The 25,633-nt window shown below is 36.2% G+C and overlaps 1 protein-coding gene across 7 annotated transcripts in view; it reads right to left on the bottom strand.

The window, feature by feature from the left end:
• SNTG1 (syntrophin gamma 1) overlaps positions 1-25,633 on the bottom strand; it is a 352,251-nt gene that overhangs the window by 63,876 nt on the left and 262,742 nt on the right. For all 7 annotated transcript variants that reach the window (XM_074577005.1, XM_074577004.1, XM_074577003.1 and 4 more), the window contains one exon: positions 11,108-11,146. In XM_074577005.1, coding sequence (XP_074433106.1) covers positions 11,108-11,146 — 39 coding nt within the window. The remainder of the gene's footprint in view (positions 1-11,107; positions 11,147-25,633) is intronic.

The raw sequence follows: 25,633 nt of genomic DNA, 5'->3' as shown, positions 1-25,633 counted from the left end.
CAGAGAACTCTACAGAGGGACAGGAAGGCTCCTTCATTCACAGCGAAGACAACACAAAAAAATCCGCTGTGGGTGCCATCTGTGTGGTTGAAGGAAAGATCCTGATGGAATAGTTCAAGGCCCTGTGAAGAGCAGACAGTGACCTACAGGAACATTATCAAACAATTGATGGATGTAAACTCTTAATTAATACTTAGGTAGAAGTCCCTCCTCTCAGAGAGGGCATCTCTTCTTAAAGGCCTTTGTTGCATAGTCTAAGGGGTCTGGTTCCTTTTTTGCCTCTTTCTTTTCCCACTCTCTGGGGTTGGTTTTGAACAGCAGCCTACTTCAGCAGGAGGGAAGGAGAAGCTGCCATATTACCTCACCTACAGCAGGGCAGGCTCAAGGGAGCAATAGGTTGGAGTGATGAGTGACTATTGCTTCTATTAAGCAATTAAGCAAGTGCTGTAAACAGTAGGCTGTTAAACAAATAATAGGAAGCAGCGTGACTTCTGGCTGCATATTTAAAGAAAGCAGATAGAAACTGCATACTGTCGTGTCTTGCTCCTGTTGGACTTCAGGGGAACTCTGAGCATGCCAGTTGGATCGAGTGACTCTGGACACTCAGCATTTACGTGCCACCAGAGATCTGTTTTAGAGATGTAAGACAGATGTCTGTCTGGACCTTGGTCAAAAGTTCACGGCTACACCATTGCCTATCTACTGCTTCACGTTCTTTCACCTCTCCATACCTGCACCACTTTCCAGAGTCATTCTTCATAAGTAAGAGTGAACTTTAAACAAACTAAATTTTCAGTTGTCATCTGTCGGGTCTGCCAGCAGAAAAGTACAAGTATGCAAGAAACTCAAGGGCATGCCGACCTCGCTTGATAATTGTTTATCTATTTGCTGCTGTTAAATTTCTATTTGCTGTGTGATGAAACAGGATGGACTTAATAAGTTTGGTTTCCCAAAATAGTAAGATTGAAAGCAAAAGTTCTCTGATGTGCTAAACATATAACAGATATTGCTCACTAAACAGTGTCTCCTTACCAGGAAATATAACTGTTTAAAAGAACAAAAAATTGTCCTCATATTATGAATTTCTAGGGGAAGTTTCGGAATTTGCAATTATCTACATTTTTTAACATTTTCCATCAATCCCATTGTCAGTTTTCCTTCAGACATTTTCAGCGATTGATACTTCTTGCGCTTCTTTTTGATTCTTCATTTGTAGGTAACCCATAAATTGTCAATTGCTTTGTACTATTTTACACATCAACTATTTTCTGAAAATCAGGTGGCAACTGTATCACCAGTACCATGGAGTATTATTGTGATGAAAGGGAAAAGGTCAATGAGCATCTATGGTCCACAGAATTCTGTTTAGCCACTGTTCTTAGAAGTTCAAGAGGTGAAATATTTTTACTTTCACAGGGTATGATACGAAGCACTGATCATCTGCATAGATGTAAAATAAGTGAATGAGAAAAAAATGAAATGCCTATTCACCTGTCCTCTTGGAGTAAACTGTAATTAAAAATACTTTCTTTAGGCCTTTTAAGTCCCAGGCGCTCCTTCAATAGAAGATCTACAGTTAAAGTATACGCTTCATTGATTCCAATTAATTTATTTAGATGATACAATTCCCCAAGGAACACTGTGTGTATAGGCTTACTGAACACCTTCATTCTAATCTACTAAAATTAATGTTATTCTTGGGAACTTTTACACTCACTTGATGCAATAAAACAGACATTACAACAAAACATTGCAATTTTTTATTTCTAGCCTCAGCCTCCAACGAAGACTCCAAAATGGTGAGAAAAAACAAATTAATATCAGGAAAGCTATGGATGTTAACAATTCTTGATTTAGGGTGAGGTTAGAGAAAAAAATAATAAATGTTTTCCCCATACTTAATCTTTCAAATTATAACTAAAAAATGATGACCTATATCTTATGTGGATATGGTGACTATTTCTTTCCCTTTCTTGTTTCCTCTTTCTGTTACCACTTATCAGGAACTTGTCAGAAAGCAGAGACGTACAGGACATATTCATCATTCAAGGTACCTATTTCTAAACAGGATGCTGAAATTTGCTTCCTGTCCTCCTGCTTTGTTGTCCTGTTTGGATAGTAGCTAAAAATCCCATCCAACAATGCATGAAAAAGATGCAAGCATTTAGTCTATTAGAATAAAAAAAGGCCATATCTTGGTTTAATATTTGCTGCTTATGTTTCCAGTCTCCGACATCATAAATATCCAACTCCCCCCAAAAATTTCTCTTTTAAATTCCAGGTATCCCTTTCACTGTCCTATTCATGCTACATATCCCACTTCTTGTGCAAGCGGCAAAACATCAGATCCAAATATGTTTAGCTACTTAAAGCAGGATTCAATAATGTCACGCATATAAACAGAACACAGGGATAAAATGATGCAACAAAAGCAATCCTTTCAATTCTTTCAATTCCTTTTTAGTTTCAGTGGTTTCTCACTGTCTGACCTCATCATATATACAGAAATACGCTCCTGGGAGGAACTGCAAGTGTTTGTCCATGTTAAAGCTTAATGACAAATCAGAAAGCAATGATTCCTCTGCCTAAATCTGTTGAGGGGTGTAAGTGTGATTCAGAAGAACCCTGTATGCATACAGGCAAGCTCAGGTTTATTTAAAAAAAATTAACATCATGTTGTTGTGAAAAGTAGCAGCTGAAGGGAAAGTCCTTATTATGGCAACCTACCAATTACAGCACTCACAAAGTCAGTGCGTCAAACCTGTATCTTTCATCTTCCAACCTGACCATCAAGCTAAAAACTGAGATATACAGCTCCTTTTGAAGCTATGACTCTATGCAGAAAGACGCGCAAGAATCAGAAAAAGCTTGATTTCACACCTGAGAGGAGTATAACGCAAGGTGAAATATCTGGTAAACACCTTAAACTGGAAAGCAGTGGATCGAGCTGTCTACTTAGTTGAATACTTTTCAGCCATGACTGTCACCCAAAAATAGGCATAAACATATTCTTTCGTAAAGTACATGTATTTATTTATCTGTTTATTTCTGTATTTAGAGCAGGAACTTCCATTAGTTTCTTAGAAAGAGCCTTTGCAGAAGCATTCAGAGCTTTGAACCTGACATGAATGAAGCTTTGACTCAGACCCCTAAGCCACAAGGAGAGAAGGGCCATCAGACTTGTCCCTGTGAGCTGCCCAAGCTGTTTTGGATCTTATCCTGATGGTTCTCCCTTCTTCAGGAACCAAATGGGTAACATCTAGGCATCACATCACTTCCCCACAGATTCCTAAGTCCTCTCTGTCATCTACACTTGAAATGTCACTAAAATACGTACAATATCTAGTAAGTCTTCTTCCAGAACCAGAAAATAAGCAACCTTTGTTTATCTGTTTATCAACTCAGGATTCTACTTAATAACATCTAGTTGTGGGACACGTCAGTTTATTTCAATCAATTTTAAATGTTTACAATAGAATAAGGCATTTAGACTCCTTCATTCATCTGCCTTATTTAAGCCTTTAGTGGAGAACACGGTACATTCATCCCTGTACTGGCTAAAATCCGAGCACAGATCTAACACAGATGTGGTCACTAAATTTGGTCAGGAAAAACTTACCCTTACGGAAAGCAATTTTCAGGGAGTGACATTAATATTGCAGAGAAAAATAAGCTAACTAATACTTGCTATACTAACGAGTTAGTATTAGAAAAAAATGAGAAGATAAATGAGAAAAATACGTAAATGAGGATGAAATCTATACTTGAGGCAAAATTGAATTTGCTGGACATGCAGAAATTATTTGATACACAGCTTGAGACTTATAGTTTGAGATTTAAATAAGAACTTGATTTAATCATTCTTTTCTATCATCTAAATTTCCAGTGGGTGTCCAAATTACTTCCATCCAGCGATAGGGTATGCAGCCCTAGGATATAAGCACCACTATCCAACAACTGCATCAAGTGACTCACAACATGAATGTTATCCAGCTCATCAGGTAATCCACTATCTTCAGGAAGCAGTCTGACCTTCCTCTCAAAAGTCAACATGTATGTTTCCTCAGCCTAAAATCTCTAACAATCTATGGTGTGCATTGCCCTTCTAAAACTTTTTTACATCCTGAAGTTCAGAAGCTGCTCTGGACTACAATGTAAAGGGAAGCAAAATCTTTTATTGGCCCCAGGAAGCATAGTTTTTAAAACAGAGAGTGCCTCAGAAGCATCTAAAACAATTAAAAAAACTTCTCAGTGAAAAGTATTTCACGTCAACCAACCAAACAAATTTTTATATCTCTCTCTACATATATATTCCTTTTATTTTACAGAAAGAATTTAAAGTATTAATAAGTAACATAAGCCTTTCAAGGATTTATTTTATGGAGTAATAATCCATGCCAAATGCTATAGACGGCTGAGAATACAATGCGGGGCATTAGCACAGCATAATTTACACCCTATCGTGCACTTCTGCTTAATTTAGCAGCAAGAACTCAGCTCCCCCTGTGTGTTTCTACAAACATTTAACAATAGAAACATCATTCTAGAGATATTCCCTCAAAATAAACCTGATCAAATCCTTACTGGGACAACAGATGGAGATAGGGCAGATGTACCATAGGACGTGAAAGTTCAATAACTGTCAGTCAAGAGCTGCAGAATGGCTACTCTGAGGAACTACAGTAATGGTATATTGAAAAATAATTAATTCAACAGTCATGCAAAATCAGGAAGAAAAAAATAACAAAAAAAGAAAAATATTAATAAAAACCCCAAACAAAACCAATCAAACAAACAAAGAAAACCCAAAAAAGCGAAACAAGACCAAAAAACAACTAAGGAGAGGGAATATAAGCACTATCGTTAATGTACTTCTAGACTAATGACTTGAATTTCTTTGAGTACATGTCACCATTCAGTATAAAGTAGAAGTTTAATCAGTTCACTTTAAAAATATTAATAGGATAGAAATGCCATCTAGGAGGTTATTATTCTGCAATTAAAAAAAGGATTGTGCTGTGTCTCATACAAATGTTTATCACTAGAACAGATGTTCTATCAGTCCACCTGAGCAATGCAATTCACCTTGAAGTGTAATAGGGATGCAACACATCTGCAGCAAAGGACATTGCCTTGAGTGACAGGCAAGCCAGCCATCTTGACATTTGCGTGTATTATACAGCATTTATAAGTTAGGTTTTATTAAATAAACTCACTGAGCTGAATTTTTAGAAGTGATTTTAAACAAGATTGACTAACTGCGTAACTTTAATCAAGCTGAACAGCAGCCAATTATGCCCAAATATGACGTGATATTACATAGCTGATCTGGTACAGCTGGATGTAGTTGGCTTTACAAAATTATATCAAAAGCAAGAGAAAATGGGCATATCCATGTATATTTGTGAACATCCTCAAGAACATAAATATGCCTGCAAGACACTGGGATTCATGACAACTGAGTGCTATGGAATCTGACATGCACAATAATACACCAGTTTCTTGCCTTAGTGGGGCATCAGTTCATTATTCCATGATGTTGTTTTAAAACTCAGTTAAACACAGTTGTGGACATGGAAACACTCTCTGTCTCATTCTCATACAACTCTCATTATAAACTGTTAACTTTGAGCAGGGAAGCTACCAATCCTTTTCCCATAAATGCAGGAAAATTCTAGAGGAAAAGATTCTTCTTAAAAATGAAAATTAAAATTATTTAACAAGAATATGTTATCTTCTGTAGAGGCAAGATAAATCTTTCAAAAATACTCATGCTGCCTGTGGGTAGAAGAGAAATAGTGTTCAGCTTAAAGGATTACAGCACTCTTCCTCATTATACTTTTTTTTTGTGAATTCAGCATTGATGAAAGATGGAGGGCTATAGCCTTTGAATTCATCTCAATAGACATGAGACACACAGCATGGGAAAAGAAGGTTTTAAATACATTTCTCTGCCAAGATATTCTAATCTTGGTTTCATCTGAAACCTTGAGATTTGACTTTTGTCTGTGTAGTAGAGAAGCAAGGGGCCATTTATTGCACTTAGGAACATGTGTGTGAACACAGTCATAATCCAATAAAGTCGTAAGTCAGCTCCTTGCCTTTGCCATGTACTGAATCTGCTTTTTACTGCTAGCTTGTTGAGTAAAGCAAGTTACAAGTGCAATCAGAAAGTTACGGCTTTCCCAACTGCAATTTACAAACATTGTAGTTACTTGCACATGTAGGGACAGGGGAAGGTGAACTGAAGGCCAGACTAAGATTTAGATCTAAACCTTGAATTCCACTGCGTACCTAAACCAGATGTAACCAATTCATCCTCCTGGCATGGCAATCAGTAAATGCCAAATCCCAATAAAACCCAAACAGCAAATGAGGGTAATCACGTGTAGTAAAATCTCCTGTACCTGGAGGCAATGTGTTTTGTTTACCACCCTGAGAAGCATCAGAAGATTTTGTAAGAAAGGCTATCTATCTCATGTTGATTTCCCTAGATGCTATCAAGTCGATCTTCAGCTGAGCTCAGCACGCTCACAGACTCATGGTGGCTAATGTAAAGATTGGGAATTGAAAAGGAATAGCCAGTGCTTGTCCTCAGCACACCACCATGGTTTATTGAGGTAAGGTGTATTTTCCTGTCATTTGGAAATGCTTAGCAGGGAAGTCGATGCCACCTTTCAAAGCTCAACCTGCCTAATGATGGCTCTCGCAGGAGCTGACATTTGCTGTAGTCAGTGTAACAGCTGAACAGCAGTGATGAGCTCCAAGAAAAGGAAACATGCCAGTGTTTCCTCTCCCATCTTGGCTGATCAAACAGAGAAGCCTCTGGCTGAAACCTTGAAAAATTCTATTCTTTGTGCCTCTCTGCTATGAGGTCTTCATAATTTTTCCTCTGGATTTATGGAAATTTTGTCTATGATATAGTATTATTTTTAGTGTATGTTTAAAATACTTACTATGCTTTCAGTATCGAGTTATCTAAAACTTTTTTCTCACCTACATCCTGGTTTTCTCTTAGATGGTACTATATGTAGCCCGTGCATACAGTACCAATATAGAAAACACAACTTGATTCAAAGATGTTGCCAATTTTCTAATTTTTTACCACCTTCAAGTGGTAATCATTGTAAGCTTGGACACGGGGAACTTTATTTCCCTCTTCTCCCACAATCTTCTTCAACATTTGTGTGGTCCTCTTCCATCACTTTTTGTATCATCTTCCCACCACTATTAAACATATTAAGAACATTCTCAGAACTTCTTATTGCCTCATGCTGCCCATATAACTATCACTTTATCAATACTCATCTTCTTTCAACTTTTAATTTCCACTAAAATGTATCTTATCTTTCAAATAATTTGTCAGGCAAACCTACTTTCACAATTACTGCCTTAAAGGAAAGCTGTATAATCAACAAGTCTTTTCTAATTGCTTTTTTTCTGCTCTTTTAAACATTATTGCAGCCATTGAGACATTTGCATAACACTGTCAGTGCTACAGTAGCTTCCACACCTATGTAAATTCATTTGTTTCCACATTGTAATGCTAATGGATCTGTCCGTGCCGATATTTTCTTCTCTAAATCAAGAATATATTCATAAAGGAATTATAATTGGATTGGTTCCTTGAATCTAGTTTGACAACTGCCTTCCCCTTTTTACTGTTAAGCCTTCCCCTTTTTACCTTTAACAACTAATTAAAATCCACATATATATACAGATACATATATACATGTTAATTTTATTTATATATATACATACATGCATATATACATACAAAAATTCTAACTGAAAATAACCTTCAATTATCCTGCTAGTGCTCATAAAAAAAACCATGGACATTCATTAAGTGGAATTAAATATGCCTTTTTTTTTTCTTAAGCATAATGGGATGAAGACAGCAGTCAAAAGATTAACTTGCAATGTTGCCACTGATGATGTAAAATTCTACAGAAAGTTTTGCTTAGATAGGCAAAGGTGTAAAATCAAAACCTTCACATGCATTTTAGATACTAGTGATATCTAAGTGTGAGAAAGATATTAAACCCCTTAATAACTGGATATTTAGCAAAAGAAGGATATTTGAGAGAAAAAGTTAAATACTGAAATTTATTTGTATTTATCATGAATGTTTTAGATATATGAGGACGAAATTTAAAATATACTGTAGAAATTTTGTCCCTGAGGGAGAACTGAAAAGCCATATGTTCATACAAACCTTTTCCATGTGTATTGATTAAAGATAGTACCCTAGAAATTCTTAGCCAATAGATGTTTTTCAATAAAGTGACTTTAAAAACATTTCATTATAGGCTCTTAGAAACTGTCAGACTTTGTCTTATCACTGTTTTTTATTGAACAAGATGCATAGGGCATACAATAAGACATAGAGGCATTTCCATCCTGAACAGATGATAACTTTCTTGTAGTTTGGATTAATCATTTTAGGTAAAATATACTGTAAGAAAAAATCTAGAAGTAAAATCCCAATCTGATCAGTTTCAGAGTTCAAGTTCATGATGTGCTTGCAGAAACAAGTGAAAACTAGCTATTCAACCTCTTAGACAAAAATGTATTTTATTAAAATAAATGTCAGGATGACAAAAGTAGTCATTATACATTCAGCTAAATAATGTTGTGCTAATGTAACAAGTAAAAAGGACAGTTCTTTCCCTGCATATTGTGTTAATGTCTGCTGCATACCAGAAGACCGAAATTAACCTTACATCTGTGTAGTCTTTTCTGACTCTTCTCAGAAATACTGTATTTAATAAAAATTAGGTTGTATTTCCTAGCTCCTTCTAGAATAAAAAATTGCAAACCTCTCTACATAATGTAAACCAAAAAGGAATCTATTTTTGAAATTAATGTTCCCCAAATTGTTAAGACATCCACAGAACAATAAACGTTTTTCTTTTCCCTTATTTAATGGGCAGTGAGACCTTATCAGTCTCTCTGCCCATCAAATCGGCCTCTCTCTTTTCAGTTTGATCTTCACTTTCTTGAAATGGTCCATGGTAATTCCTTTGGAATACAGTGATTCATGCTGATGGGAGAAGAATGCATTAATTGCAGGGTGCCCTAACAGATAACTTGACCAACAAGCTGTTCAAGCCAAGAAAGTTATTAATTTCCACTGGAATTCTAATGAAGAGAAAAATGCCTCATTGACCATGCATGCCAAGAGTTCTGAAACAGCAGAGATCACTGAATTAATATGTGAGCCTGGTGGGACATTATAATTGCTGTTTATGGTTTTGTTTTCTTTTTTTTTTTACAGTAACAAAAGCAAAGAAATAAGTCCAGAGTAAAACATAAGAGTGAAAATGGAGCTAGCTAACTATTTTTTTGTTTATTAGGCATTCTTTCCCTCTGTTGAGATAGGAGCACTTATTTGCCACTGTCGGCAACTGATGCTATAGCAACTGTTTTGAAAATGTCCAAATCCAAGTGTTATTTTCAATTGCTGAATGTGACAAACCTCTTCCTTTCTTTGACTTCAAGAAGCAAGAATGAGACAAAAGTATCTAAAAATTTGAGCAATTGTAGTGCGGATGAAGAACTGAGAATCAAGGGCAAATAAAAATGCACCTAATTGTTTAATATGTTTTATTTATTCTAATTTTTTTATACGTACTCATATAATTGTTGTTGTTGTTGTTGTTATTATTAAATTGCCATTAATTTTTTTATGATTTGTGGGCCTTCTCATGAAGAAAGCAGCAAACAGAATAGTAATACACCCTCCCTTGGAAGTTACACTCAGCGCTATTCCATATTAGTAATTCCATATTAAAAAAGTTGGACCAAAGACAGGGAAATAAGAAATATATTGACTGGCTGAAGATGTGGTGTAAAGGAGGTGAAAGCACTTTTCTTCCTCAAATCCGTCCTCTTGAAGGCAATTTTACAGCTCAGTCCTCTACATATTTGTCTCATTCTACAAGGAAGTAATTTGTTCCTTCTGATGAACCAGATTTCTCTGTTTCTCCTTATTACAAGTTTCTTAAAAAGAAATCCCTATTATGTAATAGTTGTGATACACAACACATGTATACTTAATTAACTGGTTTAATTTACTAGACATGTACTCTGTGATAAGTAGCCCACCACTAAATGGCCACATTTTCAACCATTGTTGTGCTATATCATAGAACAATTAATGATATTTCTTTAGTACGGCAACAGACTATGTTCCAAATGAATCTTTGGTCACTTTACAATGTACTGTACCCTGAATATTTTTATTCATGCTTTTTCTTACATAGCTTTCTAAAATATATGCTGATCCTTTTCAGGAGTTGTAGCTGTTGCCCATTCTTATGATGATCTCTAGCAACTAGAACCTCAGAATTTCAGCCTTAAACCTTGAGCTGCCTGTACGTTTGCTTCTTTAAAAAAAAAGTATTAAAAATTGTGGAAAGAACAGATTTCTCAAGATGCACAGCTCTATCTCTTCATCTCATGGATCCAATCACCTGCTACACAGCTGTAGAGAAGAGCAGCAATTGTGCATATAATGCATTTTGCACGACATCATCTCTGTTCAAGGAATCTTACTCCCTTTTTTTAGGACATTGCAGTGTCTGCCAGTAACATGAGAATGACAATGGGTAAACTTGGAGACAGTCAGACGATTCAGTTTGTTCCAAATTCTGCTACTGGCCTGCTCCATAAACTTGTGCAAATACTATTTTTTTATGCCTTCATTTGGACAATAGAATTCATACATTTTTAGAATTTTAGAACATTGATGGATACCAGCTAATTCTGTAAAGCATAACAATCCCATTCCCCCATTTATAGTAAAATGGGTAAGATGCAATCTGAAGAAAACTTTTATTTTTATATTTATATATATATAAATACATATATGCATTAAACAGGTTAATTTGAAAAGTTTAGGCATGTTCTTACTTTAACGAAAGACATCATTTCCCGTTGACTTTAGATAAAAAAATAATAACCTATTTTGATGCAGCAAGGTACTCTCTGAAGAAAATCTACTGAGAATTCTTGAACTAGAATAATGAACAGCTATCAGAGCATTAAATATAGTTGAAATGAGAATTATAAACGGAAGAACTCCAAATTTTCATTTTCTTACCTGCTGGTTTACGGGAAAATTCCTGTTGATTTTTTTTATCTATAAAAATGAATAAAGAAATAGATTAATACTCAGTCATTAGAAGAAAAAAAAAAACGCAAACATTGGATTTTAGAGACATATGAATATACCATTTTACCTTTTCTGTGACACCATCTTTTGTTGGTCTTGCACTTCCGTGACAGTACTTAATTATATAAGTAATTCAGGACAACTTACTGCCATCCACCAAAATCATCAAGCCTTAAACAAATTTCTTTCCTTAAAAAATGATAGAAAATTGGGCTGGAATAGCCTTTGAAACATCCCTTACTCTACCCTGTATCCTAGGTACAAAATCAAGTGTGCAAAATCAGTTTTGATATTTGTTCAAGTAATTTTTTCTTAAAACATTCAACAATACCCCTAGGTAAAAAGTAAGGAGAAAAAGTGTCTGAGACCCCTGATTCACGAGGAGTTTGCACTTAGCCCTGCAGATCATTGACTCCATCTAAATAAGCATTTTCAGCTTTCTGACACAAAAGCGTCCAATACAAGGAGAATTAAGTGTAGAACATACCCAATCCTGCCATTAGTAGAACGAAAATATTCTTTTTTTATTTTAAGCAGAAGCCTTGAAAGCTTTTGAGCAAACCTAGTAAATCTACCATGTGCATTCATGACAGACAATTAATACCTAGAATTTATTTTTTCCTCTCTTGTGTTAACTTTTCACAATTGTTTTTGTAGCTATGGGTAAATGAGTATAACACATCTTTAATTTAAAGACATTGTCAACTAGGAATCAACTGTATAGCCCTGAAAGCCCTGAAACCACAGTGTAACATTTACACTGTTTCAACAAAACGTATCTTATCTTTTAGAAGAAAAGAAGAATCACCACCGAATTTCCTCCAGTGTTTACAGCATCATCTCAAAACAACTACATGCAGAGATGTGAGTGGCACTACGTTTTGCAGACTTTAAAAGCAGACTGTTTGCTGCAGTGGTAACCTCGTTGCATTCTTCATGCAAATACTGAGCAAGTCTGTAAGTCTGTCACTGACATCCCACAGCTTTGCTATCAAAGGATAATTCTCACTGTCAAAAACCTGCTGGCAAGCAATTTCAGTTGGCTTTCAAATGTATCCTGAATCAAAGTGTCAGAAGAACGTTTCCACCCTCCCTGCTTGGCACGGACATCAGCTTCATTTTCCTCCCTCCTTTCTTCAATGCAAGTTAAAGGAAAGCATTAGAGAAGCTAGGACATTTGGTGGACAAAGTATTAAAATAAAATGAATACACACTTTATAAGACACCAAATATCTCACACAATTTCTTAAAAGAAAAGGTGGGTGAAAAACACTGGCTTTTGACAGAAAAACAGAGATTCCAAGACTTTCCGGATTTATTCCTAAATCTGACATGAAATACTGCAGCATGATAAATCCCTGTTTGTGTTAGTAGTTGCTATTAAAATCTTTGTCAAAACTGTGTATTTCCTTCTAGTTCAAGCAACAACTACAGCCAATACAGTGAAAAATTTAGGTTATGAAAGAACATTGACAAGAAAAAGAGATTTTACTAGTCTAAACAAAATACTGAAAATATATCTTTAGGGGTAAGATACAGCTACATATTAAATACTTTGATAGTGTTTTTGTTTACTTCTTATATAGAGATTAATTTTTTTAACAGAAATAAAGTACATTGGGAGCCTTGTGTACTTTTAAATGTACCTGGAAAATGTAAATGCTGGACCCAAACATCATTTTCTCATTCATAAATTTCCAGTTCATATTTTAAAGTACAATCTAACACCTACATTGCATGGTTATTGTAACTGTTGTTACTTTGATGAATTAAAACAATCATGTTTATCTTTCAGGTAATATGGTGATGGTTTCATGAAATGCATTATTTTTAATTACATTATAGTTTGCAAACTGGATTATAGGTCTCCAGTCTTATCTGAAAATTGTTACGTGTGATTAGTTTTAGGAACACCCTAAATTTTTATCATTCATATGCATAAATATTTGACATTTCATGAAAAACAAAAAAGTTCTACAATTAGGCAACAGAAGTCACTGATCTTTAAGATTACGAAATACACTGCCTTGAGAATATGGAAAGAAAAACATTAGCCAACATTGTTCTTCCCAGCATGTTAAAAAGCACACTGAGTAAAATCTAACCTACAGATGATCAAGACCCGCCAATCCTTAAGTATCAAAATTTAAATGTAAATATTTTTTACAAATGAAAAGAGAAAAAAAATACCTTCTGTTACTTGATAGATTATTTAGAGGAGAAATGTTCCTTCAGTCTTCCATAGCGTTACTGAACTCCTTGTAATACTATTATGTGTTAAGCAGAATTACAGCATACAACACTATGCAACTGATGCAAACGAATAACATCTGTTTTCATCAGAGGACAGAAGTATGATACACTGCAAACATATATGCACGAAATTTTTTTAAATAAAGCACCTTGGCAGATACTACACTAAGAAAGAAAGGCAGGCACTCCAAGAACATTCCTTAGAAAGCTGTGTTTATCCAGAGCAATAAAAAGTCAGGAGTGGCACTAAAGGAGACAAAAGAAGCTAGTAAACAAATTCTGTTCTGAAGGCAAAGTTGCAGGAAGCATTATGAGAGCTGAAGTGAAGCTAGCAAGAAGTACTTGCTCCTACTTCATGATCAGGAAAGCAGGTGATGAGGGATGAAATTCTGTTCTTGTTCAACTTCCTTGAAGGCAGGAAAAAAAAATCTAACACCATAGAGAAACTAGTTTGGGATTTGGTGATCACCTAAACGTGGAAGGATGAAGAAGCGCTCAAAAATAAGGTTTCTTCAGTATGTTGCATCTGACTAGTAAATAGGCAAGTGGCATTGATACGAGACTAATAATGGAAGAACAGATTTTAGTGGAAGCTATCATGGAAGAATGGTTTGAAGCATAATTGATTGCAATAAGGGAACAAACATATATGACTAGATATATTCAAAAAATTCAGCAGGCCAAATACGTTATGACATCATAGCCACGAAGAATACTTGACAGGGAGATGATATGAAGTGAGACATAAAGAAGAGTGCACCATGTTCAAATCCAGTTAATTTCGTGCACTAGATGTTGCCACCAGAGACAGATAGTTTTCACAGTGATGGCTGTACCTGCTCTGTAGAAGAAACAAATAAGAACATGGAACACATCACTCCTCAGCAGGGTGAGCAGATGAGCAGGCTTTGGCTTCAGGCATGCATTATTGGAACTTTTGGTTGTGTTTTTTGAAAAAAATTATTTTATTGCATTTAACTGTCTTCGTGCCATAGAAGCAGAAATTCAGAAGATACTCATCCATACTACTATGTTTTTGTGTGAATTTTACCCTATTTTTGTTGCCCTCTGCTGGAATGCAGCTGATTAAGCTTGCAAAAACTTTTAAACATTCAGATGAAACTGAACTGAATTGTTCACTCCTCTGAGAGCTACTATTTCAGACCTTCTTTGAGCAAATAGCACTATAATAACTATTTTCAGTTTCCATAAGAGGATTTTAAAGTGTAATCTCAAAACCACTATTTATTGGGGGTTTGTTTGACCTTTTTTACCTATTTATTTTAATGAAATTTGCTATTCCAATGTAATCACAGGATCCTCGTGAGATGATGAGGAAATGTGCCCTTCAATGAGCACATACCACCCTAAGGACTCTTAAGGGCAGTATGATCTAGAGATAAGGGCACTGATTTGAGGTTTTTCCAATTCCGAAAAATTTAAATGGAAGCAATCATGTGTTTGAAAACTCCATGGGTCTCATGCTTGCTCTAACCCTATTTCCTGAAAAACTCTATTATAAATGAGGGACTCACAGTCCTAATGTTATACTGGGAATGATGATTAACGATACTGTGAGTCTAAAGTATCACAACCAATCATCTGCAAGAAGCAATAATACAGTAGGTGTTAGTTGCCAGAACAGGGTGCTTGACAGAGACCATTCCCTTGGAGCACCTACAGAACAGCCAAGACGGGAGGGCAACATTTGGAATGAGTGGGCACCACCTCTTGTTCAGTATTTTGCTGTCTTAGATAGTAGATCAAGTCCTCCCACACTTTCACATATGATTTGATCTATCATTTTCTTGCAGCCTGTAGATGTCATGGAACTTTGCAGGTCTCCTTCCTTATCAGAAATTTTCCAATTAAAAAAGAACACTTTATTATTTTAATTTATTCTGTCCACATATCTGGATTTCCCCAAACAATTTAGACTCTGTATGCTGATTTACATTCATTATCAGCTAATTAAAATATAATAGCTTGACAAGAATGTAAATTCATTAAAGAGTTCTTAACTTCATCTCGTGCATTAAAGCAACAATATGGTTCATGCCATTGGGATGTTAAGCAATTGTGAACAGGTAGCAAGATCATTACAATTTGGAGCACTTTGGAAAAAAACATGAATCCACACTGTGATAATCTTACGTTAATGAATGAGTATGAAAGAGTAAATAAATAACATTTGGAATTATTAGTTGGTTAGTCTTATTTTCTGTCCTTGCTATGCTTTTGTTTGCTCAATGTGATAGGTAAGTTGTGGTAAGATTGTGAAATTTTGTTATTCAAGAGTATACATGCACTGAAAAAAGCAGGGAGATTCAGAAAATTTAAAAGCATGGAACTGTTCACACAAAATACATCATACGTTGGTGAATTCATTCAAATGTATGTATAACTGCCTATAGACTGAATGTAGGAATTCTTGATGCTGGTTTTACAAGCTGCAGTAGATTTTAGAGTTTAGGCTGAAAATCCATATAAGCTACGATACGCAAAGTGATCTGTCAATGTGTTCTGGAAAATACGGGTGCATAGAAACTATTTAATAAAACATTTCTGTATGCTTCCTGACCTACCAGTAATGGTGCCATTCTCTGTTGTGTGTTGATCACATTTTACCAGCTAAATGGTTCAAAGGATAGAAAGACTGGGATTATTGCCATGATTTCTAGTATTATCATGCCTAACAGATTTTTTCTTGAGACTAGATGCACTGGATTGCAAACGCACTCAGCCTGAATGAAGTCAGCATCAAGTTCCTTGAAGGAAGGAAGAAAGGTAAAAACCAGAATACAGGAACATTTACATAGAGGAGAGGCTTGATACAACGCTGAATAATGCATAAACGTGACCTCTGCTTTAGAGGCTGTTCCTATAGATCCCTGTAGGCTGAATCATTCTCACTGTGGTTTCTGGATGAGAACAAAAGTGAGAAACAAGATGATACGTGTTTCAACTTACATAGCAAACATTGTAAAATCTCTCTTAGGAGTCAAAAAAATTACAAAAATAGAGCAAATAGTTTTAAGGACTATAGACAATTAAGACAGAGTAGGCATAATTCAGGAAGTCCCCTATCAACTGACAGAATTCCCAAAGTAGCAGCTGGCTGGAAAGCCAAAGGGAAATACAACTATACTTTTCCTATGGCCAGACACAGGGCTATATGGATCTTTGTTCCGGTTCAATATCAGCACTTAAAGTTCTTGTGGATGATCTTAATCCACCTGGAAACTAAAAGTTTTCCTTTGAAAACTAAATACAAGTAGAGGAAGAAAGACCTTAGATAGTCTTTAGGTTTCATCTGGAAAGCAGTTCTATACTTCTTCAAGCTTCCTTTTAAATTCTTGTACTGACTGCCCCTGTATTAGCCAGTTGTACAAAGCATACAGAGAGCTTGCATGCTTTGGTGAGCTCTCATAGGTGCAGATATTTGATAAATACTTTTGGAAACAACAAAGGATGGCTAGTAAGAGTCAGGAATGCTCCCCCAGAAAACAAATGAGTTGAATACAAATCATTCTTAACAGAGGTCTTGAACTAATGTATGTAAAGAAAAGACTTGCATATTGAGAGTTATTATCAATTTATGGCATGTAAGAGCACTATTGAAGGACAAATGACCATCTGAACTATGATTGCAAACCTGTATACCATCAGGCTTCTTTCATTTGCTTTCTCGCTCAAAAGGATCCAGTGATGTATTGCGCACTACCGGCACAGCAGTAACGGATGGATATTACAAAGAAATGCCAGATTTGTTCCTATTACATGAAAGTGTAGCGGGAGCCGTAAGGACAAAAGCACAAAACCTAGTCTTCACAAATCTGTGATGTTCCAATAATTGGACTGCAATTACTTTTACTTAAACTAATTAAAAACAAAAAGATTCACCTAACAGAAGAATGACTTCATTTAATCCTGCAATATGTAACACCTCTTCCTAAATTTGGACATTGCCTTAATGATACTATTGCTGTTGTGCTTCTTTAAAGAAGATACTTGTGTTACAAACAACACAATTTCACAACAGTGAATCTCCATAATTAAAATACCAGCAGCGACATGCATATTATTAGAGAGAAATGGTAAAGGCTGAAAACCAGTGCCAGCAGAAGTTATTATGGTCCCACCTAAAAGTGAGAAGCATATGTCTCTCTACTGAAGATTTACTAGAAAGACTGTGAACATAAGAACTGAAGAAATATGAAAAAAATTAACCAGAAGGAGATACAGGAAACATTGCTTCAGATAAGGAAATGCAACTGGATAATTGTGGTTTATAACATAATAGTGGTTTCCTCATTGGAGTATGATTACTGCAGTATCACTTACACTAAGAGTAAAAACGCTCTTGTAGGTAATAATCAGTAAAACATCTACTCACAAAATAGGGAAATATATTCCTCTTGAGTACCTCTTTCATTTGCAATTTAAAACAATTTTACTATCCACCAAAGAAAAACAGTTTGCAATGGAAATCCATATGAATACTTCATAGCAGGTCATAACTGGCTTAGTAGATGACAAAATGCAAAAGACGCAGCTATATCCTCAACACATTACTACATCTAACCATCAACACCCTGGAGCTTCAAGATATCTGCACTTGTCAAAAGAACGAGGTTAAGGCAAAGAAAAGAACTAGATTTTGAAGTAAGAGCACAGTGAAGAAAAACCTGCATCACTCTCCTTCACAAAACTGTGGCCGTAATACACATCTATCTGTACAAACACCCATGAGAAATGCCTGAATATACAAACTGTTCAAGAGGAAAATAACCTTATTAAACAAGCGTGCTAGATATGATTAAGAAATGTCATTGAACTAGTCAGAATATTTTTTGGTGGTGGAATAATTTTTTCAAACCTGATATATAGTTTGCAAGGGTAAATGTAGTATGCAAGGCTTACATTTATTTAATTCATTGTAATATTTGTGCTTGTTGTGAAACTTGGATGATGACAAGACAATCTGCATATAGAAAGAAAGAAGGCTGGATGTTTTTGTCATTTGAAAAGTATTTATGTTATTATGTTGGTAATTCACAGTAGCTAATAAGAGAGTTAAAGTCATGAAGGAAAAATCAAATCTAAAGAAGAGTATCTACAGTACATACCTAGTGTTAGAATGACACAGCACTTGAGGTGATGAGATGTTATTTAACAAGGATGGGTTTCAAAGCTAATAATTATCTAAATGCAAATAATCAATCAGATGGTTGATTACATAGTTTAGATGGTTGATTAACACGTCTGCAGCTCTTAGTGCCTCTGTCCACCAGTGATGACTGCAGAATAAGCAACTCCATGTCATTCTTTTCGCAGAAACCAGATTATTAAATTGATGAAAATATATCTATACATCTGTCCTGGTTTAAAACATCAGATTTCATACTTTCTGATTTCTCAAGGAAAGTAAACAATGTAGATAACTCCAATTTCAATTTTACTTCTCACTTACAATTTCATTACAATTAATATTTAGACTATATAATATCTAGTATATAGTATTTACTTTGATAAGTTTTCACAGAATGCCAAAGAAACAGAGGAAAAATTTTAGTCTAATGGTAGCCATAGTTTGTCTTATCCTAGTATTTCTGAATGCAATTGCAAGCACTGATATGAATATGTTCATTCCATGATAACACAGAGGAATAGAAACATATAGCTGAAAAGCAACTCAATAGATTAAAGCTGTCTGCCCAGACCACTTCTGTGGCCCTGCCATGATGGCACTCGCAATGCCTTATGAGTCAATCTATTAGCAAGTACAGCTCTACTTAGTATTGGAAGTTTTTCTTATACCAAAAGAGACTCCTTCTGCTTGCAGTTTAAGCCTATTACTTCCCATGTAATCCATCACAGAAACTGCCTGCTCTTTGTGTAGCTTTTCTAAAGTTGAAACGTTATTCTTTTATTCAAGCTAAGCAGTTCCATTTCACTCTGTATTTCCTTGCAAGTGCATGCTATTGTCAAAGAAGTCCAAGCCCTCTTTGGTGACACTGCTTCTGCATACGAGCATTGTGGGACACATTGTTCCTGCATGACCAGGAGGATTGACTAGCACATTACAACAGCTCTGACCCCCTCAGCCTTTCTCCAGGAGTCTCATAGTCACTTTTGATCTGCTTACAGTCACGCTGAAATCAGTCATGCCCGCATGAATGAGCAGTCCCAGTTAATTGTCATTTGGCTAGATAGCTTTGGCAACATCCCTCAGATTTAAGCTCCTGGGAGACAGAAGGCTTCCCACAATGTTAGGTCCAGTCACTAGCCCGAATTTTTCATCGCACACAGCAGTGAGTCACTCATGACCAATACATCTCTTCCTCGTGGGAAGCGTGATCATTAATCTCACAGCTTTTCCAGCCTGCCAGGTTTTCATTTAATTTTTTCTCCACTCGGTCATTAGGCTTGAAACTTCAGTTACTGTGGGCAGCTTTGTAATGCATCCCTGCCTGAGAAGGGAACATTTCCCTATGAAGAAGACTTGCGAGTAGAAACCTCTTGTTTGCCAGGTTTTCCTCATCCACAGTAGGTGCTATTGTGGATTTTCCTGGCTTGCTGCGAATCAACTTATCCACACCCTCTGATTCCAGATTTCACTTGGTTTGACAGCTTTTTCATGTAACTTCCTCTATCTACTTCTTAAGAGATTTCTCTATCAGGTATGCTCCAACTGAGGCATCCTTCTCCCTCCTTGGCCTTCTTTGGGAAGGGAACTGCAAACCACAACTCCTACAAATTCAGTTTAAGACTTGGATTGAGAAATCTATAGTTTTGGATCCCATCTAAAGTTTCCACTTGCACCATTAGGAGGTGCTGGAAGAAAAATACCTCATAACAGAATTTATATTCTCATCATTACTTTCCTCATTTTCCTCTCCCCTAAAAGTCCTGTTCACAGCTTTTGAGTTTCTTCTTTATTCAGTCACATGGCTCCTTGCCTTTGAGGTCCGTCTTGTCAACCTGGTCTTTTTGCTCTGATTTGGCTGAAACAGAATGAGAGAAAACTACAGCTAAACCTATTTTGTTCCTATGCTCTCAGTCTATCAGCAGGCTTCTGACCTTGCCCACGAAGAGTTCACAGTTTGCCAAGGTTTGCATTATTTCAGGACTCCTCACTTTGGTAGAGATAACAACATTTGCAGTTCACACTCTGGCATTTAATAAGACAAAGGGGGTAGTAAAATGGCAGAAGAAATGGGGAATTTTACACGATTATATATAATGCATGAGAAAATTAACCCTCTTGACAGAACTCAATGCCCTGTAGAAATTTAGCTAGTGATTTTTAAAATACTTGTAATACTTATACCATAGCATATCTGTCTAAATTAATTCCTGATGGAAAAGTTCAATAAATTGGCCACTTGCCAGTGGCATAGACAAATACCTTTACCTAAGGCAATGAAGCTAAAGACGCTTTCTTAGTCTTCACAGGTATTATTCCTTCCACCACCCCCACCACCAACCCAAGTTTGTTTACTTTAGTTTGAGTGGATTAAAAATAAAATTATAGTATTGTGTCACATTTCACTTTTTATGTCTGAAAGAATTATACACTTTTATTCTCTTGGAGCTCTCAGGGAGAACAGCAATATTTATGAGATAATTTGTCTGACAGCACCAGGTAACAAACTGCTTGTGAATAAGCTAAAAAAAATCACCTGGTATTACATTACTTAAATAATTTGGTTGACATAATATGAAATAGCTGTTGAGACATTAGGTTCACATGATAATGAAGTAGGTATTAACACAATTGCTAAATTTGATACTAAAATTATTTTCATGTCACTGTGAGATAGGTATAAAAGCCTTAGTTTTTCAGTACTTGTTTCTACTGAAAGCTCACCATTCATCTGTATAAAAAATAATTGTAAATTTCACTTAAAACACTACAAAATTACTTTGTAGTACGCTTGTATTTAAAGGTCATGTCCTCATATTTCATAAAATATGTCTGGTCCCTCCTCCTTATACAGAGTGGAGTTCACTGTACTCTCAGATTAATCAGAGACTCACTCTAGCACTGTATTCAGTTATACTCTGAGCTGGTTTTCAATGAGAAACTCTTTTGCAATGAAGCTTCTGCATTGCCATCAGGAGGAAAGACTGGACTCTCCTTAACGTTCTATCTCTTAACAAGCTGCTGAGCCATTAGCTTGAAAGGTCTTGAATTTATGTCACTTCTAAAGAATGCAGTTCCTTCTACTTATCTCCAATTTCACCTCATAACTAAGAATTCATTATAAAATCCTAAGGAAAAGTCCTTGAAAATATGGGTTTTCTCAAGTATCTTCTGGTATTTCTGAAAAGGAATGCTCAAGTACTGAGCAATATGGTCATATATAAGCGTAAAGAGCTGTCTATCTGGGGACCATGGCTGAAAGGCAGGCTAAGGGGAAGAAAATGTCAAAGTACCAAAAAAGGGTAGGGTACAATTTCTTGCAGAAACCAATTAATTTTCAAGCTTAGACTTTTTTTTTTTTTTTTTTTTTTTAAGAAGTGTGTTAAATACTGAACTACGTTTGAGGACTATTCCAATTTTGACAACAATAATGTTAAATTGACACAGTAGTAATAGATGGTATATTTTTCTTGCCTTGGATATGATCCTGTAAGACTCAACAGAATTTTCCCCAATCACTCATGAATTGTCAATTTCTTGGCATTAAGAATGACTAAGATAAGCACTGAGGATACAAGTAAATGTAAAGATGACTTTTGCTTAAATGTGCATTTCAGACTTGCCTATGAGAAAACTACGAACTTTTATTGAATTTCACTACATTATACTGGGCTAAATATAGAATCATAGAATCACAGAATTACAGAATCTTCATGGTTGGAAAGATCTTTGAGATCATCGAGTCTAACCATACACACACAAAAAAACCTCCTACAATCTCTGCCACTAGAGCATGCCCTGAAGTGCCACATCTACACGTTTCTTAAATACCTCTAGGGATGGTGACTCAACCACCTCCCTGGGCAGGCTGTTCCAGTGCCTGACCACTCTTTCAGTAAAGTAATTCTTCCTAATATCTAATCTAAACCTCCCCTGCCGCAACTTCAGACCATTTCCTCTGGTCCTGTCATTTCTCACTTGGGAGAAGAGGCCAACACCCACCTCTCTCCAACCTCCTTTCAGGTAGTTGTAGAGGGCAATGAGGTCTCCCCTCAGTCTCCTCCAAGCTAAACATGCCCTGTTCCCTCAGCCTCTCCTCATATGACCTGGTCTCCAGACCCCTCACCAGCCTGGTAGCTCTCCTCTGCACACGCTCCAGCACGTCAATGTCCCCGTTGTACAGAGGGGCCCAGAACTGAACACAGTACTCGAGGTGAGGCCGGCCTCACCAGTGCCGAGTACAGAGGCACCATCACTTCCCTGCTCCTGCTGGCCACGCTGTTCCTGATACAAGCCAGAACGCTGTTGGCCTTCTTGGCCACCTGGGCACACTGCTGGCTCATGTTAAGCTGGCCGTCCACCAGCACCCCCAGGTCCTTTTCTGCTGGGCAGCTTTCCAGCCACTCTACCCCAAGCCTGTAGTGTTGCTTGGGGTTGTTGTGACCAAAATGCAGGACCCGGCACTTGGCCTTATTAAACCTCGTACAGTTGGCCTTGGCGCATTGATCCAGCCTGTCCAGGTCCCTCTGTAGAGCCTTCCTACCCTCAAGCAGATCAACACTCCCACCTAGGTTGGTGTTGTCTGCAAACTTACTGAGGGTGCACTCAATCCCCTCACACAGATCATTGATAAAGATATTAAACAAAACTGGCCCCAAACTGGGCCCTGAGGGACACCACTGGTGACCGGCTGCCAAGAGGATTTCACCCCATTAATCACAACTCTCTGGGCACGGCCATCCAGCCAGTTTTTAACCCAGCGAAGAGTACACTTGTCTATGCCATGATTCGCCAGCTTCTCCAGAAGAATGCAGTGGGGGACGGTATCAAAGGCCTTACCAAAGTCCAGACAGAAAACATCCACAGCCTTTGAAAACCATTTTTCAACAGAGAACAAAAAAAAAGGTAAAACAAATTTCAAATCCATTTAGAAATTACATATTTCTGCATATGTGAGAGCGACATATGGTATATAAAGTTCAAGAAACAATTTAGCTCTTTCATTGAAAGTGAACTGTGTCAATAGATTTCAGAACAGCAACTCACTGTCTACTTGCATTTCAGCAGTAAAAAAGATTGTTCAGTCAAAAGTATAGATTTTTGCTATATCAATAGTTCTTGTAGTTCAAGGGATTACACGATGTCATAACATGATGTCCAACACGATGTTATAAGTTAATAAGTGCAAACAATAGCCTTTCGTCTTTTCAAGATGTCAACATATGTCAACTTCTCCTGGTTTAAATAAAATAATAATAAATAAAAAACAAAATCAAAGAAAGAATCATCCTTATGATACCTAAAGTATTGTAATAAATTAAAGAAATTATTAATTTTTCTATGACGCGTTCTCGCATCATTTTAGTGAAGCTTAGTTATCAATCATGGACATTATCTTTCCTGAAAGAAACAAGTGTGTCACACACATGCTCTGAAAATTAGTACTGCACTATAGTTCAAAGAAAAATCAGGAAACAAATTATTCAGTATAGGTATAATGAATGAAGACAGTGGCATAAGTAGAACACAAAAGCTATAATTTACAACAAGTGAAATGCGCATGTCAAGCTGCAACAAAGACAGAAGATGTATAATGAGTAAAATTGTATGTGGTTACATTGTTATATATTGTCAGGATGTGGGAATTAGCTGTATAAACTCGATATTATTATAGTAACACTTAAAATAGTAATATATCACAAAGCTGTGTTATTTGGAGAATGTAGAACTGAACAAAGCAACTTAATATTTGAATAATATCATGCTTATTCATAAAGAATAGGCTGCTATGAGAGCATAAGCTCAAAGACAAAGTAGAAAAAAACCCGAAAGATGAACAAAAGCAGAAATTCCTATATCAAATATAGAATTACTCTCTCACTATGAGTACTAACTGTTCTTAGCAGAAATTAGTAAAAAACATACAATACAATTTGCAAAAGATTTAATTTTGAGCTGATCGTGACTGAAAAAAATAGAAATGAAATGAAGTCATAGCTATATAAATACAGTTTTTACCCTGAAATCATATTCACTGGGTGTTCTAAGCCACACAAAATTTATCATTTCTACTTTACTATTATTAGTATTGTATATGTAGAAAATTTCTGTACTCAGAAAATGGATTCAGAACAGAAGTTCAATCTATTGTAGCTTAGGAGTAATGTAATAAGGACACAGTTGTAATTACAGAGAATGTTTATTTTTAAAATTCTTCTCATTAATATATAACTAGTCTCCTGTCTGGTTTTTAACGTATTCTGACATTGTTCAAGATTGTGCCACGCTTACAAATGGTGACAATCATCTGTTGACAACTGATTTTTTGAGTAAATTCTGATCCAAAAGAGCATTCAATACTTTTACTTTTTTGTCGTTGTCTACCAATATTTTTCTTTTCAATATGCAGTGAACCAACCCTTCCCTTGGCCTCTCTGTTATCACTGGTGTATGTCAAAATTATTTCTTTTCACCCTTACTGTTTCCCAGCTAAGGAAACCTCATCTCGCCCTACCACCTTCCTGGTTCTACACACTCATGGGATACTGCGCAAGCCCACCCTTAGCAACAAATCCTACTCTGCTATTTCTTTCCTCTGGTTTAGGTTAATGAAGAGTTCATTATTCAGCCATGCCCTTATTGCACTTTCTTTTCTTTTCTTTCCAGTGGACTAGTAGAGTATGCATCTTACAGAAAATACAGCTACCTGTTGACTTTTGATTATACAAGTATTCATATATGAAAATTTTAAAAAAGTTCTTTGTACTGGTAACAATGTATTGGTAGACGCCCCTGTGCTCTACAGGAAATACTCTTGAAATAACAGCAGTAAACAGAGCAACAGACACAAACAATATAAAGAACTGCTAAGAAGCTAATGACAGACTGATCAAAAGACTGGTGGTGGTGAAAATAATCCCATTATCAGTATTAACTTTTCTTATCTTCTAATGCTTGGGGTAGAAGAAACCAACATGCAAAAATGTAAGATATCTTTAAGCTGAAAGGTTGATGTTTCTGGAGCTAAAGGTTTCTTATCTGTTCAAATCCAA

Source organism: Larus michahellis, chromosome 2, assembly GCF_964199755.1.
Source record: "Larus michahellis chromosome 2, bLarMic1.1, whole genome shotgun sequence".
In the NCBI taxonomy this organism is placed as follows: Eukaryota; Metazoa; Chordata; class Aves; order Charadriiformes; family Laridae; genus Larus; species Larus michahellis.
This window is presented reverse-complemented; position numbering and strand designations above follow the sequence as displayed.